This window comes from Procambarus clarkii, chromosome 43 (genome assembly GCF_040958095.1).
Source record: "Procambarus clarkii isolate CNS0578487 chromosome 43, FALCON_Pclarkii_2.0, whole genome shotgun sequence".
Lineage (NCBI taxonomy): Eukaryota > Metazoa > Arthropoda > Malacostraca > Decapoda > Cambaridae > Procambarus > Procambarus clarkii.
Window position 1 is genome coordinate 15,485,246 of NC_091192.1, and position 18,842 is coordinate 15,504,087.

Sequence of the window (18,842 nt, forward strand, 5' to 3'; positions counted from 1 at the left end):
CGATATACTAAAGAAATTGTTCATGACTTTTATTAGGCCAAAGCTAGAATATGCAGCTGTTGTGTGGTGCCCATATCTCAAGAAGCACATCAACAAACTGGAAAAGGTGCAAAGACATGCTACTAAGCGGCTCCCAGAACTGAAGGGCAAGAGCTACGAGGAGAGGTTAGAAGCATTAAATATGCCAAAACTAGAAGACAGAAGAAAAAGAGGTGATATGATCACTACGTACAAAATAGTAACAGGAATTGATAAAATAGACAGGGAAGATTTCCTGAGACCTGGAACTTCAAGAACAAGAGGTCATAGATTTAAACTAGCTAAACACAGATGCCGAAGAAATATAAGAAAATTCACCTTCGCAAATAGTGGTAGACGGTTGGAACAAGTTAAGTGAAAAGGTGGTGGAGGCCAAGACCGTCAGTAGTTTCAAAGTGTTATATGACAAAGAGTGCTGGGAAGACGAGACACCACGAGCGTAGCTCTCATCCTGTAACTACACTTAGGTAATTACACTTAGGTAATTACACTTAGGTAATTACACACACACACACGCACACCCACCCCATCAGACGGACCTATCAGGGGGCAAGAAATAATGAAAGGACCACCAAGAAACTTCATACTGCCGCCGAGTCTAGTCACACCGGTGGGACACCATCAACGAAGCCACCTGCTCACCATGTAAATGGTGATAGACCCCATGTCAGAAAAAAACAGACATGAAGACTTGAGGAGAAGATTGAACCAGCCACGTCTGCTGAAAGAAGCGAAGCCTCAGGGAAAACCCTCAGGTTCGGACACCGAGCAATCAGCGCCTTGAGCCAAGGCTGGTCCGGCCACCAAGGGGCGAAGAGGTCTACTCTCCCTTGGTTTCTCCAAGTGAGCTAGGACCTGGAGTAACAGCAGAACCGGGGAAAAGAGGTACAGGTAACCCCCCATTTCGACCAGCCCTGCCTGAAGGCATCGACCCCGATGGCCTCGCAGTCAGGGAAGAGCTTTCCACATATACTGTGAGACGCCTTGACCAGGCCGAGGTGAATAGGTCCACCTCCGGGAGCTTGCACGTCCGGCAGAGTCAAACAAACGAGTCGACCATCCATTTTGTGGACAGGGGAATGAACTGAGACAAGCTGTCCGCCAGAACGTTGGACCGAACCACCCCCCCACCCCACCCCCGAACGTGAACGGCCAGGATAGCCAAACCCCGAAAACTCTGAAGACGGATGACTCACCCGAAGCAACCACCCCCAAAGAGCCAAGGACTACATTAAACCCCCACGGTTCAGACAATGAACCGCCGGGAAGCAGTCCGAATGGAGAAGGATCGTCGATCCTCGAGCGACCCGAACTCTCCGAAGTGCCTGCCACACTGCCGCGAACTCCCACACCATGCTGTGGGTCCGACGGAAGGACGGATCCCACTGCCCCTGGCTGGCCTGACGAGCACTGGTCACAAAGCCCCAGCCAAGAGACGGCGCGTCCGTGAACACATCAAGTGAGGGCTCGGGTAGGCACCTAAGGCAAGTGAACCACAAAAAACCCAAAGAGAAAGCCGGCGATGCAACAGCCAATGTAAGGCGCTCAGAGGCCAAACCCAGCGATCGTGAGAGAAGTGGAAGGGACATCCCCGATGGAACTAGAACAGGCGACAAAGCCAAACCCTACCCGATTGGTAGACCATCACTGCAAAGTTCAGACTCACGCACAAACCCTCGAGCAACAGCCTTGTGACGCAGGAGCCCCCCAGAAACAGTCAACGACGAGACCACAGCTGCAGCAGAGCCACAGGAGGGAGAGACAAGGAAGTGGTCCGAGAGTCACACAATATACCCAGCCAAGACCGAACCTGAGAAGAACCCAGATGGGATTTCCTCCAGTTCACTAGGAACCCGAACCTGGCGAGCTGGGAAAGAACCAAAACCCTGGCAAGCAGACACGCAGACTGGCTGGGAGACCACACCAGCTAATCGTCGAGGTAGGCTACAACCCGAACCCCTAACAGACACAAACGGACCACCACAACCCGGGTAAGGCATGTGAAAATGCGAGGTGCCAGATTCAAGCCGAAAGGAAGGCAACAAAAGCGGTAAGCCTGACGCGCTACAACAAAACCTAATCAGTCCCTGAACCTTTAATGAATCGAGACGTGCCGGTACGCATCCCAGGAGGTCCAGTGACACCATCCAAGCACCCAGCTCCAAACGAAGACAGACCTGGGTACAGTAGTCATCTGAAAGTAAGGGTAATAGACCCAGGGGTTTAGATGGGACAAGTCCAGAATGAACCTCAGGTCCGTGCAGTCCTGTTTGTAACTGGAAACAGACGAGAAACCCACCAGAGAGATGAGGTCGTTTCGACCAAACCCAAGCGAACCCTCTCCAAGATGACCCGACAGAGCGCAGGAGAAGAAGCCTGCCCCGCCAACTCTAAACCTCCAGAAGGAGGAGGGGCCACCCAACGCCACTACAGACTGCAAGAAACGACCTGAAACGCCCATAAATCATGGGACCAGGTGTAAGTAAACAGCATGAGCCTCCCCCCTTCCCCCATCGCCCCATCAATGGCACGAACCATGAAAAGGCCAACACTCCTTAAGTGAAGCCTACTTACAAGCATAACGATCACAGCGCCGACTAGTCGTCATCTGTTCCAAAGGCTGCGCCGGCTCCAAAACCGGCACCACTGTCCTACCACGATGAGAGGAACCCTCGAGTCCTGGCACGCCCCTTCCAGGAAGACCCCCAGCGGGCACCCTGTAGAACCACCTGCAGATATTGCACCACTGCAGATTCTGCAAACAGCATAGGATAAAAAGGCATAGAAAACCTAAGAGCCAGGGCCCACGCAGATTCCACAGACTGAGCGAGCTCCACCTGTCGGTACGCAAAGAACACACACACCTCCCACAAGATCGAAGCAAACAGCTTCAATAGCGCAACTCATGCCCGCACAGCCGAGACCAGAGCAACAGACCCAGCATTGGCCCCAAGCGCCTCCACATCCTCCTCAAGCCAGTCAGAAAACACCTTGAGAAAGAAAATGAAACGCATGTCCCAAGGCCAAATGGCCATGGGCGTGCAAGTCCTCAACAACCAGGGCAGCCGAAAGGGAAGGAACCTGCACGTGAAGCTAAATAAGGCCGACATCCCGTGGAAGGGAAGGGGGCGAACAAACATGCAGAGGCACTCAAACTCACCCCCCTGGTAAACCTGAACCAACATAAGGGTCTCTCTACACTCAAGCATGAGTACCTGACAGAATGTACAGTATGCTACGCTCCCAACAAAAAGATAGGGCAGTCTGCCAACCAGGACGGCTCTGGAACCTCGCAATGAACCCAGTAACAAAAAGAAGAACCGAACTCTAAAGAAGCAGGATCCATTATTGAGGCATAATCCAGGTCGTGCAGAAGGTAAGCCACAAAGGCCTCCCACACCTCATGCAGCGTGATGCAGGAGGCCGAAAACCTCCAAAAGGAAGGAACCGAAGTACCCAGGAAAACCCAGAATCAAATCCAGGGAGGGGTTGATGCCATACCAAACTCGTACAAGGAGGGGGGATAAGAAAACCCCCCCACCCTGCACCAACAAGTGGAGAATAATAGGAAATGACATTGCAGACCAAGCTGCAAAACTTGCACCTAAGAGAAGAAATGTAAACATTTACATACCACAGATTAAGAAAGTAAATAGAAATGGAGCAATGCAAAAGATGTAGTGACCACAACACAGCAGTTGCAACATCAGGATTGGTGGGTTGGTACAAGAATTCAACCAACTATGAACCACTTATTTTGATGAAAGGGAGCAGTAGAACAACAGAAGTACACTTACATTGTATCAGGCTTGGATACCCATGTGCATGGGAAATAGGCTTACAGGTTCCAGCAGATGAGAGGAAATGTCAGCACTGTGGAGAAATGCCAGACAGACCACTGGAACATTATCTAACACAGTGCAGAGTTACAAATCCATTAAGATTTCAACTTCGATTTAACAGAACAGAAGTTGGTAACACATGGGCCAAATTCTTACTGAAGCGACATATACGAGTCATAAATACTCGTACTCCGCCCATGTAAAACAGAAACAAGCAACACTTAGTGGGCCAGCCAGAGGCGCAGGAATATGCCTGGAAAAAAACAAATAGTAGTCCCGCTCCCTGCCTCAAAAGAAAAGGCAGAAGCCGCTGGAAAAGCTGAAACGAAGGGGGCCCCACTGGTCAGACCCAGAAGCACCGGTTGGAGGAACGGGCTTGAATAATGCTGTCATCACACCGGATGGGGCATCCCCCAAAACCGCCAGTTTCTCAACACCAACCAAACCCTGCCCCAACTCCAAAACCCTCAGACACTTCGGAGCCGGAAGCAGAGGAAAGGAGGAACAAGACAAACAACAGCAGGGGAAGGACCTGAAGGTGCGGACGAAACCAAAGTCGAAGCGACCAGCCCCCCCCTAATTTCGGGTCCCTATAACCAAAACAGGGCAGTCTCGGGATATCTGGGCAAGCAACCAACCTAGCGCGCTGCAGCATCCTACAATGTGCATGCAACGATGAAGCTGCCTGCACCCGAATATCAATATCAGTAGACTGGGTGATCTGGAGAAGCAAGCAAGCAACCAACACCACTCACAGGACTCCGGGTTGAAGGTGTCACTGACCTAACAAGGCAGCATGACAGAGGCAGAACAGGTAATTGTCACCATGAGACAAGGGGACAGAGCAACCCTCAAACTCGCACGAAGTGAGATGGGACCCAGGGGACGCATCCATCGAACCACTGAGCCCCAGTGGAGTTTTCCAGGACCCTTAGACGCTCTGCTAAGTGAAGCCCAGGGTACTGCTAGCCAGCACCACAAACTACAAAGCAAAACAACTAATAGCTGAACCCCCAGGACATGTACACACATGGGGACCTAGTGGAGGACTACCAAGAAGACAATATATATATACTGTATATATATATATACAAGTGGCAACAACACCAAGGGCAAACCCTCCACCAGGCAGAAAACAAAAACAAAAGAAAAACCCCGTACGAGTACAACATGCCCAGGCAGAAGTGCCGGCCGCTATAATCGGATGAAGAACAGCTGCACAGTACTTTGCGACCCTACCAGTGATGACGCTAACTCCTACTCGGAGACAATCAGTAGTGCATGAAACACCCCAGCTGACCCAAAGGGCGGGCAATCACCAAGCAGCAAAAGACCTCAAAAGACCAAAAGACCTTGAGGTAGCCCCCAAGTGACTTGTGGAATAGAACCCCAAGCCACAAGGGCAGTACTTACAGGGCACCTAGGGAAGGTAACCCTAGGCGCATGCCACCCAAGTACAGATGAAACTATTAATGGCTCGCACACCACCACTTGGACAGGACCGCACTACAAGGCACTGCACTGTAAGGATTGGAGCCAGGGTCGCATGACCCGCCAGGTCACACATCAGCCAAAAACTTATGGTGTGGACAGCCGGTGCAGGGGTCTGGGGCTCCCCCTTCCCCTCCCATGGAGGGGGGAGCTGTGCAGACAGCAGCGTGGTGATGATTGCGACATCATGCTCGTTTGCTCATTTTTCGTTTGGGGAGTTCTGTCCATCACTTCGGTTTTCAGTAGCAATATTTTAACCAGATAGGGTTTGTAGACATAAAATGCTTCCAACCACACGCGGGGTTTCTATAGGCTATTGCTCCTTGTGCTTCTCAGAGGGGGCCAGGTTCTGGCTCATGGTTCCCAGTAGGCCTAAAAACTATTTGGTTTGACTGATGCCAGGATCTAATACAATCATGTCAGCCCGGATAGCTCCGGGTAGCTGAAGGTGCACCCTCCAGAAAACTATCTCGGAGGTTGAAGGTCAATGACAAATAGCACCTAGGAAGATAATCCTGAAACATAGTCGAGATGAATGAAGAAAGTTAATGGCACACAAATGATCAATAAATAACCATGCAAAGAACCTGGAGATCATAGCCCCAAGCAACGAGATTCAAACTAACAGGGTGGAGGATCAATTCAACCGCAACATACCGTTAGCCTTAGGAATAAAACTAAAGTATGCAGATTATAACTCACCTGCTAAACTGGCTGTGAGTGAGGACAAGGCCTTCCAGTCTGATTGGAAACTTCACATCGCAGCTGCCTACCATGTTCTGGATCTTAAACTCGAGGAATTTTGCCTGCAAGATATAGCATACAGTGACAACTGAACTGATATAAATTTAGCAACACAAAAGCTTTGGACAAACCTGATGACATGTAATAACATATTGACTCAAGCAACAGTAAGTGGTGGAATGCCTCACCGCATCTACAACACTGCGGAACGTTTCATTACCATTATTGCATCATTCGATTAATACTTTCTGCAACTTTACTGTATACTGTATCATATCAAGATTTGATAAACTGATACTTAGCTTTGGTTTACTTAAACTTTACTTACTAACAAACAGACCTCCCCCCTCCCTACTACTTCCCTGATAAAATTAAATCAACCACTGCACTACTGCTGCTGTCGTCAACCAATCAGTGATGGACACAGGAGTGCATATTGGAGGTTCACCCTGAAATCGTTGTATACTCTGAGAGGGGGTTCAACATCACCTTTACTTGGGGAAACGGCTCCAATCTGGCCTATTGGTCATGAATACACACCCTGTTCAGCTGCCGTGGCTTCCCCACACCATCCTTCTTTTGGGCTAATCTAATTCCCCTTCATTACATTAATCTGCTGCAAATCTATCTGCATACATACATATATACATACATTCACTCACACTCTCTCACTCTCATACACTCACACACTCTCTCACTCACTCTTACACACACACACACACACACACACACACAACACACACACACACACACACACACACTCACTCACTCACTCACTCACACACACACTCACTCGTGAGTGAGAGAGTGTGTGTGTGAGTGTGTGTGTGTGTGTGTGTGTGAGTGAGAGAGTGAGTGAGAGTTTGTGGGTGAGTGAGTGAGTGTGTGTGTAAGTGAGTGAGTGTGTGTGTGTAAGAGTGAAGTGTGTAAGTAACAAGTAAAAAAACCAGTGTTGAATGTAATGAAACACCATTTTCTGGGTGAGCCCCTACGGCTCCCTGGAGCTTATCGGGCTAATGTATGTTATATTAGACCGGAAGGGAACATTAGCTAAGGAGTTCAGACCTACCAGGGACCAGCGCCAGAACCTGGCCCCTTCAGAGAGGTTTCAGGGAGCAATGGCCCTGGAAAACCCCCTTGTGGTTGGGGTTTTCCTTATCTGCCATCGACCAGGGTTAGGCACCCAGAAAGGTAGGCATAACAAAACAAACCCCACATGGTAAAAAACTAAAACAGAAAACCGAACACAGAGGTAGAAACTCCCTACAATCCCAAGGAAACAAGGAAACAAGCAAACATCACACTTTACTGCCGCGCCGATTGTCCGCTCGGCCCTCCCTCCCCGAGAGGGGGAGGGGGGTCCCCCGGACCTGCCTAGCATCAGTCCCTACCCAGGGCCAAACAAGGGCCCCAAATCCCAGCTGGCCCCAAGGGCGAGGCAAATGCCGAGCAGCAAGAACCTCTATGGGAATGGTTCCCAAACGCCCCAGGAAAGATAACACTGTCATGCAGGAGCAGTATTCACACGGGTGCTTAGGGAAGGAAGCCCCCAAGCGCATGCAGCCCTGGTACTGATGAGGAACACCTGGCCACCGCACAACACAACACACAGCTGTGAACGCCACGAAAGGCAAACACCGCCTAGGAAACCGAGGCCAGAGAAGCGTCTGTCCCGGCGGTTGACTTTAGCGTACGAACTGATGATAGGCAGCCGGTGCGGTGAGGTCTGGGGCTCCCCCCTCACCCTCTCGAAGCGGGCTGCGTGGACGATTGGTGCGGCAGTAGTGTGTTATTTGCTTGTTTGCTTGTTTCCTTGGGATTGTAGGGAGTTTCTACCTCTCCAAAACGCCTTTCTGGGTGAGTCCCGGAAGCTCCCTGGAGCTATCCAGGCTGATAGGGATAGTCCTAACTTTTGGCATCAGTCGATGTGGTTGGAGTTTTAGGCCTACCGGGGACTACAGCCAGAACCTTGTCCCCCCTTCCCCCTCAGAGAGACACGAGGAGCAATGGCCTATAGAAATGCACATGTGATTTTGGAGTATTCTAAATCTGCCATTGACAGGGACAGGCACCCAGAAAGGTAAGCACCTCAAAACAAATCCCTATTCTGGTAAAATCAACGAAAATAACGAAACAAAGGGACAGAACTCCTAAGGGAAAACGAGCAAACAAGCATGACATCACACGAGCTGCACCGCATGTCTGCACAGCTCCCCCCACCCTCCCCGGGAGGAGTAAGTGGGGGGAGACCCTTGTGCAGGCGATCCACACCTTCAGTTCTGAGGCTGGATATCAAAATACGTGAAAACCGCCAACCAGAGGGAGGGAGGATTGCTGGGAAGCCTCCGGGGCTCGCCCAAAAAATGGCTTTTCATTACATTCAAGGCTGGTTTTCTGGGGGAGCTCCTACGGCTCCCCGGAGCAACTTCAAAGACTAAGGAAAAAAGGGGACTTACCCGGGACCACCAAAAACCCCGCGCCCGAATGTCAGCCCAGGACATGTTCCCAAAAAATGGCAGCAAGAGCAACGAACTTACGAACGTCATGGGCACGAGGATAGACTGCAGGCTAGCTCGACTTAACACTATCACGCACTGTTCGGTGCAGGCGAACGTGCGGCGACACCAAAAAGTGAATACTCGTTTCAGTTTTCTAACCTTAATTCTCGTGCTACGTCGTTCGTTTTGGTATTATTGTGTTCGCAATAGAATTCCCTATAGGGGTATATGCATATAAGATCCAAAAGCCCGCCGTGACTCCCCACAGCAAAGCCTAAAGTCGGCAAAGTTACCTGTGAACGAGCACCAATTGGCACACCTACAGACTAATGTATATACTCATTCAGTATGATAACATAAATTTTCGTGTTACGAGTTTCATTTTGGTATCAAATTATTCGCAAATAAAGGTGCGTAATTTAAAACTAGTCTCATAATAGTAAAACAATATATGGAATTTTAACAAATATTTTAACTTTTGGACGCTCATCACCACAAAATTATTTATATATTTCCAGTGTTCTGACACCAATTTTCGTGTCATGTCTTTCATTTTGTTATCAAATTGTTCCCAATATAAAGGCGTGTATTTTAAAACTAGTCCCATAGTAATAGAACAATAAATGGAATTTTAGCAAATATTTTAATATTTGGACCACAAAAGTATTTATCTTTCGGACATCAATTTTCACGTCACGTCCTTCATTTTGGTATCAAATTGCTCGCAAAATAAAGGCGCATATTTTAAAACTAGTCCCATAATAATAGAACAATAAATGGAATTTTAACAAATATTTTAACTTTTGGACACTTTTTCACGCTCACCACAAAATTATTTATATCTTTCCAGTGTTCTGACATCAATTTCGTATTACGTCTTTCATTTTGGTATCAAATTGTGCGCAATCTAAAGGCACTCATTTCGAAACCACAAAGAAGTTGATCGGATAAAAACTGATCTTTTTACATATATTTTAATACATGAAGCGAGCCATAGTCACTCGCTCAGAAGCGGGAGAAAAATGAGTGACGACAGGTGGCGGTAATGGAGTGCTATAGTGTTAATAACCCTGCAGACGACCCAAGAGACCCAAACCCGAGAACAGGGAAGAAGGGAAACCAGATCAACCCAAAGCGCGTCCCCGGACACAGAAGCCATAGTGCGCTATTAACAGTGAAGGGCTTCAACCATACACAAAACATGATGCACCCCCAGCCTGACCAACCAAGCATCAACAACCCAAGGACCCCTCCGGAAAGCAGCAGTCTCATTCTTCGCCAGAAAAGGAGGAGACGGCTGCAGACGAACAAACCTATCTCCACGACCGAAAGAGCAGAAACCCCTGCGCCGGAGGAGAGCATGAAGCTCCCCGACTAGAGGCCAATGCCAACAGGAAAATGAGCCTTCAAAAAACAATCCTGAACTGAAGGGGCCACAACAAAAAGAGGAGAGGAGAGATAGGAGAATACACTGTCTAAAGACCAGGACAGCTCAGGCGGTGCATGAGCAGGCGGGAAGTGAAACAACGCACGAGACAGCTTGCAAAACGGAGCAGAAGTAACATCTATACCAAAAGCAAGCTGAAGCGGCTCTGCCAGCGCCGCACGATACGAGACAACAGTATTCGGCATAAGATGACGTTCCTGGAACCGCCATGAGAGAAAGAACACCACAACCCGAACCGAAAGCAAAGTACAACGACGGAGAGTCAAAAAGAAAAGGAAGGACCGCCAGGAAACTTCATACTGCTGCTGAAATGAAGCCCGCAGGTGGGACACCATCAACGAAGCCACTTGATCACCATACAACTGGTGATAAACTCGAGTCAAAAATACCAAACGGGAAGACTCAAGGAGACGAGCAAACCAGTCTCATAATGGACCGGGCCGATCTTCTGAAAGAGGCGGAGCCGCAGAAAAACCTCTGGGTTCAAACATAGGGCAAGCAGCGCCTGAAATCACGGCTGGGCTGGCCACCATGTAGCCAAGACTCTTAGACTTATCAGGGGCCAACTTGCCCCTGGTAAGTCTCCAAGCGAGCCAAGACCTGGAGCAACAGCTGAATCGGAGGAAAGAGGTACAGGAACCCCCACCTCTACCAGTCATGTCAGTCATGTCGAAAGGCATCAGTCCCAACGGTCTCGTGGTCGGGGAAGGGCACCACATATACCAGATGACGCCTCGACCACGCCAACGTGAAGAGGTCCACCTCCGTGCGCCCGAACGTCTGACAGAGCCACCTGAATGAGTCGGCGTCGACCGTCCATTCCGTGGACAGAGGAACGAATCGGGACAGGCCGTTTGCCAGGACGCTGGACACCCCCCGGACGTGAACCACCAGGAGAGCCAAACCCCCGAGAACTCAGCAGACGAGTCACCCGAAGCGACCAACTCCAAAGAGCCAAAGACTGCATCGAACCCCCTTGGTTCAGGCAAGCCTGTACACGCTAGATGCAAGGTGGAACCTTAACATGCGAGGTACCAGGTTCAACCTGAACGGGTGAGAACGAAAGTGGTAACTGATGCCCCACAACAAAACTGAGCCAGTCCCTGAACCTCGGATGAATCAGGACGTGCCAATACGAGTCCCCGAGATCCAGGGACACCATCCAAGAGCCCAGCTCCAAAAGAAGCCGGACCTGGGACAGAGTGGTTATCCGACAGGAGGGGCAAAAAACCCAGGGGTTCATATGGGACAAGTCCAGAATTAACCGCTGGTCCGCACAGTCCCGTTTCGGAACTGGAAACGGGCCGGAAACCCACCTGTGGGACATCGTCGTTTCGACCATGTACAAGCGCACCCACTCCAAAATGACCTAACAGAGCGCAGGAGAAGAGACCTGCCTCGCCAGCCTCGAACCCCCCCGAAGGAGGAGCAGCCACCCAAAGCCACCGAAGGCCGTGAGAAATGACCTGAAAAGCCCACAAATCGTGGGGACCAGGCATGAGCGAACAGAGGAAGCCTCCCCCCTACCACCCCATCAATGGGGCGAACCGCGAAAGGGCCGATGCCCATTACGAGAATCTGACCTGCACACAAAGCGAGCACCGCGCCGACAAGATGCAGCCGACTCTGAAACCGGGACCTGTGGCCCACCTCGATAGGCGGTACCGCGGGTTCTGGCACGACCCCTCCGGGAGGAACCCACCCTGGACCCCCGGAGAACCAAGAGGTCAGACATCGGGTGGCAGCTGGAAGAAGCCGCCTGCAAATACTGTTCGACCGCAAAAGCAGCAAACGGCAAAAGGACAAAAGGGCGAAGACAATCTAAGAGCCAGGGCCCAAGCAGATTCCAAGGAGGAGGCGAGCACCACCTGCCGACATACGAGGTGCGCGGCGAAAACCCCAACATCGCATCTGGCAGGATCGACGCAAACAGCTTCAAAAGGGCAGACAACACACAAGCAGCCGAGGGCAAGGCGCTAGACCTAGGAACGGCCCCAAGCGCCTCTACATCCTCCATAAGCCAATCCGTAGACAATTCAAGGAGGGAAAAGAAGCACAGGACCGAAGCTAACGCGCCCCGTGCACGCAAGTCCTCAGCTACAAGTGCTGCAGACAAGGAGGGGACCTGCACGTGATGCTGAACCGCGCCAACATCCCTCAGAAGAGCCGGAGCAAAAAGGCACTCCTTAAGGTCCGCAAAGTTGCCCCCAGGTAAACCTGTACCACAGTCAATGCCTCGCGCCACTCCAGCACGTTGGTACGACAGAAGATGTTCCAAGCATCCAGCGAAAACAAATGGCAGTTCGCTAGCCAGGAAGACTCTGGAACCTCATAACGAACCTAGCATGGAGACGAAGACTCAAACCTGAAGGAAGAAGGATTAATTATAGAGGCATAATCCGGGTCGCGTAGGAGGTAAGCCGCAATGGCCGCCCGCACCTCAGGTGGAGAGATACAGGAAGCCGAAACCATCCGGAAGGACGGAACCGAAGGACCCGCAGGGACATTGAACCAAACCCAAATCCAAGTCGTACCTAGAGGGGAGAAAAGAAAACCCAACTCCTTGTAACAGCAACCCCTGCTTGGAGGGTCAGAAAACCCAGGCGGTTTTCTTTCAACTCAAGCTCGCAGGACTCTGGGTCGAATGTGTCACTGACCCAAGAGTCAGCATGACGAAGGCAAAAACAATGAGCGTCGCCCTAAGACAAGGGGACAGAGCAACCCTCAAACTCACAAAACGCGAGAGGAGACTCAGGGGTCACATCCATCGGACCCGAGCACCCCGCGGGGTTTTCCAAGGCCCCTAGACGGGTCTGCTAAGGGTTATCCCAGGCAGGGTACTGCTAACCGGAGCCTAAGCTACCAATCAACACTGCTAAAACTGAACCCTCGGGATGTGTCCACCCACGAGGGCAAAGCAGGGGGTACCACCAAACACAAACAACCCTAATATTAAGGGGGAAGGACGCCAAGGCAGACCCTCCCCACCAGGCAAAAACAAAAAAAGAAAAACCTCGCAAGAGTACAGCATACTCAGAGGGAACAGAGCCGGCTGCTGTTATAAGTGAAAACTTGCTACGCAGTACCCCGTGTCCCTACCAGTGCAAAAACTACCACTTACCCAAAGGCAAACAAGGGAGGAATCCCCCAGACACTCGGGGCGGTCAATCGCCAAGCAGCAAAAGACCAACAGAGATAGACCCAAGATGACTTGTGGAAGGTAACCCCAAGCCCCTAGGGCAGTACTTACAGGGCACTTAGGGAAGTTAACCCCCAAGCGTATGCAGCCCGAGTACCCTGGAATATGTCTCCCACCTCACACACCACTGAAGAGAAGTACTGAACCCAGGCACAGCACAGAGAGAATCTGGAGCCACAATGACTAAGCCTTATCCCATCAACCGAGGAACTGAAGGTATGGATCACCGGCACTTGGGTCTGGGACTCCCCTTCCCCCTCTCGGGGAGGGGGGGACCAGCGCAGCTCGTGTGACCCCATGCTTATTTACTCGTTTTCCCTTGGGGGAGTTCTGTCCCTTTGTTTTGTTATTTTCGTTGGTTTTACCAGAATAGGGGTTTGTTTTGAGGCGCTTACCTTTCTAGGTGCCTGTCCCGGTCGATGGCAGATATAGTATGCTCCAAAATCACATCTGCATTTCTATAGGCCATTGTTCCTCATGCCTCTCTGAGGGGGACCAGGTTCTGGCCGTGGTACCCAGTAGGGCTAGAACTCCAACCACATCGATTGAATGCCAAAAGTTAGGACTATCCCTATCAGCCTGGATAGCTCCGGGGAGCCGTAGGGACTCCCCCCAGAAAAGCCCTAATCTGGTCCCTAATCATCAAAACAACCTAAAGAGACAAGGAAAATAAAGTTTAAAATCTGAAAAAAATCGGCCAAAAAATATTCAAAGTCCCAAGTTCTGCAACTTGTGGCCGATTTATTTGTTGACCAATTTAATTCTGTCTTCACATAGTTAGGGACAGGTATGCACTCTCCAGGATGTAAAGGTTACAACAAAATCAGATAATAAACAAAGGAGAAAAAATAAATCCTAAATAAAAAAAAAAATCCCATAAAAAAAAAGTTTTTGGACATTAATGAAAGTAACTGATATTAACATTGGGCAATGTATTTATATGATATATAACAAAAGATGCTGAAGCTAATAAGTTGGAGATTTGTTTAACATTAAGTAATTTTTACACAATTTGAATATTTTTCGCTTCCCTGCCTCCTTATGCTGAGCAGTTTAAGGGTTAATAAATATACAGGATAGTCCTAAATAATGATGGTATAATCTCCAATAGAGTATAATGAAAATATAAGACATTTACTACTATACGTGGCTAAGCACTATTGGTAAAAATCGAGTCAAATGTATAAATATGCGCATCCAACTTTCTTGTTTGTCAGAGCATAATACTTTACTGAGAATGCAAACACTAGGGTGAAAAAGTTTCATTATCCGACCTGTATACCCAGTAATGGCCTGGCGTTGTATGCCCTCTAATCATATATACCAACCTGGAGCACGCACACGCACACACAATGCTCAAGGAACTCGGTAAGAACAAAGCAGCTGGCCCAGATCGCGTTTCACCATGGGTTCTGAGAGAATGTGCACCTGAGCTCAGCATTCCACTTCACCTGATCTTTCAGGCATCCCTGTGTACAGGAATCGTAGCAGACGTGTGGAAACAGGCTAACATAGTTCCAATCTACAAAAGTGGCAGCAGGGAAGACCCCCTCAATTATAGACCTGTATCATTGACAAGTGTAATAGTGAAAGTATTGGAAAAACTAATCAAAACTAAATGGGTAAAACACCTGGAGAGAAACGATATAATATCAGACAGACAGTATGGTTTTCGATCTGGAAGATCCTGTGTATCGAATTTACTCAGTTTCTAAGATCGAGCCACAGAGATATTACAGGAAAGAGATGGTTGGGTTGACTGCATCTATCTGGACCTAAAAAAGGCTTTTGATAGAGTTCAACATAAGAGGTTGTTCTGGAAACTGGAAAATATTGGAGGGGTGACAGGGAAGCTTCTAACATGGATGAAAAATTTTCTGCCCGATAGAAAAATGAGGGCAGTAATCAGAGGCAATGTATCGGAATGGAGAAATGTCACAAGTGGAGTACCACAGGGTTCAGTTCTAGCAAAAGTGATGTTTATTGTCTACATAAATGATCTACCAATTGGTATACAGAACTATATGAACATGTTTGCTGATGATGCTAAGATAATACGGAAGATAAGAAACCTAGATGATTGTCATGCCCTTCAAGAAGGGCTGGACAAAATAAGTATATGGAGCACCACTTGGCAAATGGAATTTAATATGAATAAATGCCATGTTATGAAATGTGGAATTGGAGAACATAGACCCCACACAACCTATAAATTATGTGAGAAATCTTTAAAGAATTCTGACAGAGAAAGGGATCTAGGTGTGGTTCTAGATAGAAAACTGTCACCCGAGGACCACATTAAGAACATTGTGCGAGGAGCGTATGCTACACTTTCTAACTTCAGAATTGCTTTTAAATACATGGATGGAAAAATACTAAAGAAATTGTTCACGACTTTTGTTAGACCAAAGTTTGAATATGCAGCGGCTGTATGGTGCCCATATTTTAAGAAGAACTTCAACAAACTGGAAAAGGTACAAAGACATTCCACTAAGTGGCTCCCAGAACTGAAGGACAAGAGCTACAAGGAGAGGTTAAAGGCATTAAACATGCAAAAACTAGAAGAAAAAGAGGCGATATGATCACTACGTACAAAATAGTAACAGGAATCGATAAAATTGATAGGGAAGAATTGGGATTGGGTGGTTATAGATAGGAGCTGCCTCGTATGGGCCAATAGGCCTTCTGCAGCTGCCTTTGTTCTTATGTTCTTAAGAATTCCTGAAACCCAGAACTTCAAGAACAAGGAGTTATAGATTTAACGAAACAAAGCTGCCAGAAAAATATACGAAAATTCACTTTTGTAAACAGAGTGGTAGACGGTTGGAACAAGTTAGGCGAGAAGGTGGTGGAGGCCAAAACTGTCAGTAATTTCAAAGCGTTATATGACGCTTTGTAACTACACTTAGGTAATTACACACACACACACACAAACACACACACACACACACACAGGCAGTAGTAGGCAGTAGGACGGCGGTCAGTGAACAAGGGTAGGACGTGCAGTCCGCGAATTACCTCAATATTCTCGGGATATTTACGTACCAGTGAGCCCAAAACATAGTTTTTGGGCATATGAAAGGTACAGCAACGCAGTGATAACGCAACATAGTGAATTCTTATAACGTTTGATAAGAAAAAAAATTGAAAAAGAACGAGATTGTGGCAAGACGGTGGCACCAGAGGCCGCGAAGGGAAGAGTTTTGGACCACGACGTGGGAGGACCTCTGGCGGGGACGTCAACAACAATATCGGACATCGCTTCATAAATCACCTAATTGTGCTGTGGGATGCTTACTCGGAGGTGAGTGCCTCTCAAAGTCAGTCATATAAGGTGTACAGTGGTTTTTTTTTTTTTTTTATATAGTAATTAGCTTTGAACATAAGTAATTAAAATACGAAAAAGTAGCTCAAGAGCCTCAGCTTGGTACCAGCTTCTCACACCTGTGTGTGACATTACACCGCCACTGACTAGACCTACCCCCCCCCCCTCCTCCTCACCACAACAAGCCAGTGTAAACACACACACATGCACGCACGCACACACTGGTGACCGCTCACCCTCACTCACCCACCCTCACCCCTCACGTTCCCACGCCTTACAGTACCCCAAGACACCCCCCTACCCCTCCCCCTATACACAAACACCCCCGCACTCAACACACACACATACACACACACATACAAACACACACACACACACACACACACACACACACACACACACACACACACACACACACACACACACACACACACTCACACACACACACACACACACACACACACACACACACACCACACACACGCACGCACACACACACACACGCACACACACACAATCTCTCTCTGTACCCTCCCGCACTAACCCACCCCCACACACCCTCTCCATCCCCCTCCCTCACTTCCACCTTCCACCTCTCCCCATATACTCACACACCTCCTCTCTCTCTCTCTCTCTCTCCCCCCCCCTCTCTCTCTCCCCCCCCCCCCCTCTCTCTCTCTCTCTCTCTCTCTCTCTCTCTCTCTCTCTCTCTCTCTCTCTCTCTCTCTCTCTCTCTCTCTCTCTCTCTCTCTCTCTCTCTCTCTCCCCCCCTCTCTCTCTCTCTCTCTCCCTCCCCCTTTCTCTCTCTCTCTCTCCCTCCCCCTTTCTCTCCCTCTCCCCCTCTCTCTCCCTCTCCCCCTCTCTCTCACTCTCCCCCTCTCCCTCCCTCTCCCCCTCTCTCTCACTCTCCCCCTCTCCCTCCCTCTCCCCCTCTCTCTCCCTCTCCCCCTCTCTCTCCCTCTCTCTCCCTCTCCCCCTCTCTCTCCCTCCCCCCTCTCTCTCCCTCCCCCCTCTCTCTCTCCCTCCCCCCTCTCTCTCCCTCCCCCCTCTCTCTCTCCCTCCCCCTCTCTCTCCCCCTCCCCCTCTCTCTCCCCCTCCCCCCTCTCTCTCCCCCTCCCCCCCTCTCTCTCCCCCTCCCCCTCTCTCTCTCCCCCTCCCCCTCTCTCTCTCCCCCCCTCTCTCTCTCCCCCTCCCCCTCTCTCTCCCTCACCCCCTCTCTCCCTCCCCTTTTTCTCTCCCTCCCCTCTCTCTCTCCCTCCCCTCTCTCGCTCCCACCCCTCTCTCTCTTCCTCCCCCTCTCTCTCTTCCTCCCCCCCCCTCTCTCTCCCTCCCCTCTCTCGCTCCCACCCCTCTCTCTCTCTTCCTCCCCCTCTCTCTCTTCCTCCCCCCCTCTCTCTCCCTCCCCCCCTCTCTCTCTCTGTGTCTGTCTGTCTCTCTCTCTCTCTCTCTCTCTCTCTCTCTCTCTCTCTCTCTCTCTCTCTCTCTCTCTCTCTCTCTCTCTCACACACACACACACACACTCATAGGGAAATCATGGAAGGGAGACGAACTCTGACTGCCAAACGCAGGAAATTCACAACTGGAACAAACACAGAGGATGGGATGGAACAGGAAGCCTGGATGAAGGAAGTACTCCAGCAAATGCAGAATGAATTCAGTGAAGGACTGAGGGTAATGAGGGAGACAGTAGCCAACCTGCAAGATGATTTAAGGGCAGCAAAGGAGGAGATAAGATACCTAAAGGAGACTCTTCCACAATACCAGGCACAAACCGTACCCCAGGGAGATGGGAATGCTACTGTGGAGGGGACCACCACAACCCAGATCTCATTTGCTGAAATGCTTAAAAAGAGCCCTGAAGCTAGGTCTGCGGTTAAGGAAGTTGCCATGGAAGTGGCTTCCTCTCAGGAAGCAGCTAGATGTACTAGCCGGCTGATAGAGAGAAATAGAGCAGTAGTAGTAGCAGGCATTGAAGAACAAACAGGGACCAGACCAAAGGAGCGGAGAGACAAGGACAAAAACATGATTAAAGAGATCCTTAAAGAGGTAAGGATGGAGGGAGCTGAGCGAAATGTTGAAAAGGTTTTCAGGCTTGGAAAGTACAACAAGGACAGAGACCGAATGATAAAGGTGGTTTTCATGAGCGAAATCGCGAAAGAGGAACTGCTAGCAAGGAAGTGTTGTCTAAAAGGTGTAGAGAAGTTCAAGAAAATATTCCTGCAGAGGGATATGACAAGGGAAGAGAGAATACGGACAG

The 18,842-nt window shown here is 49.4% G+C and overlaps 1 protein-coding gene across 6 annotated transcripts in view; it reads right to left on the reverse strand.

Moving 5' to 3' along the window:
* Tbp (TATA binding protein) overlaps positions 1–18,842 on the reverse strand; it is a 65,032-nt gene that overhangs the window by 28,551 nt on the left and 17,639 nt on the right. For all 6 annotated transcript variants that reach the window (XM_045738583.2, XM_045738584.2, XM_069300063.1 and 3 more), the window contains exon 5: positions 6,075–6,178. In XM_045738583.2, coding sequence (XP_045594539.1) covers positions 6,075–6,178 — 104 coding nt within the window. The remainder of the gene's footprint in view (positions 1–6,074; positions 6,179–18,842) is intronic.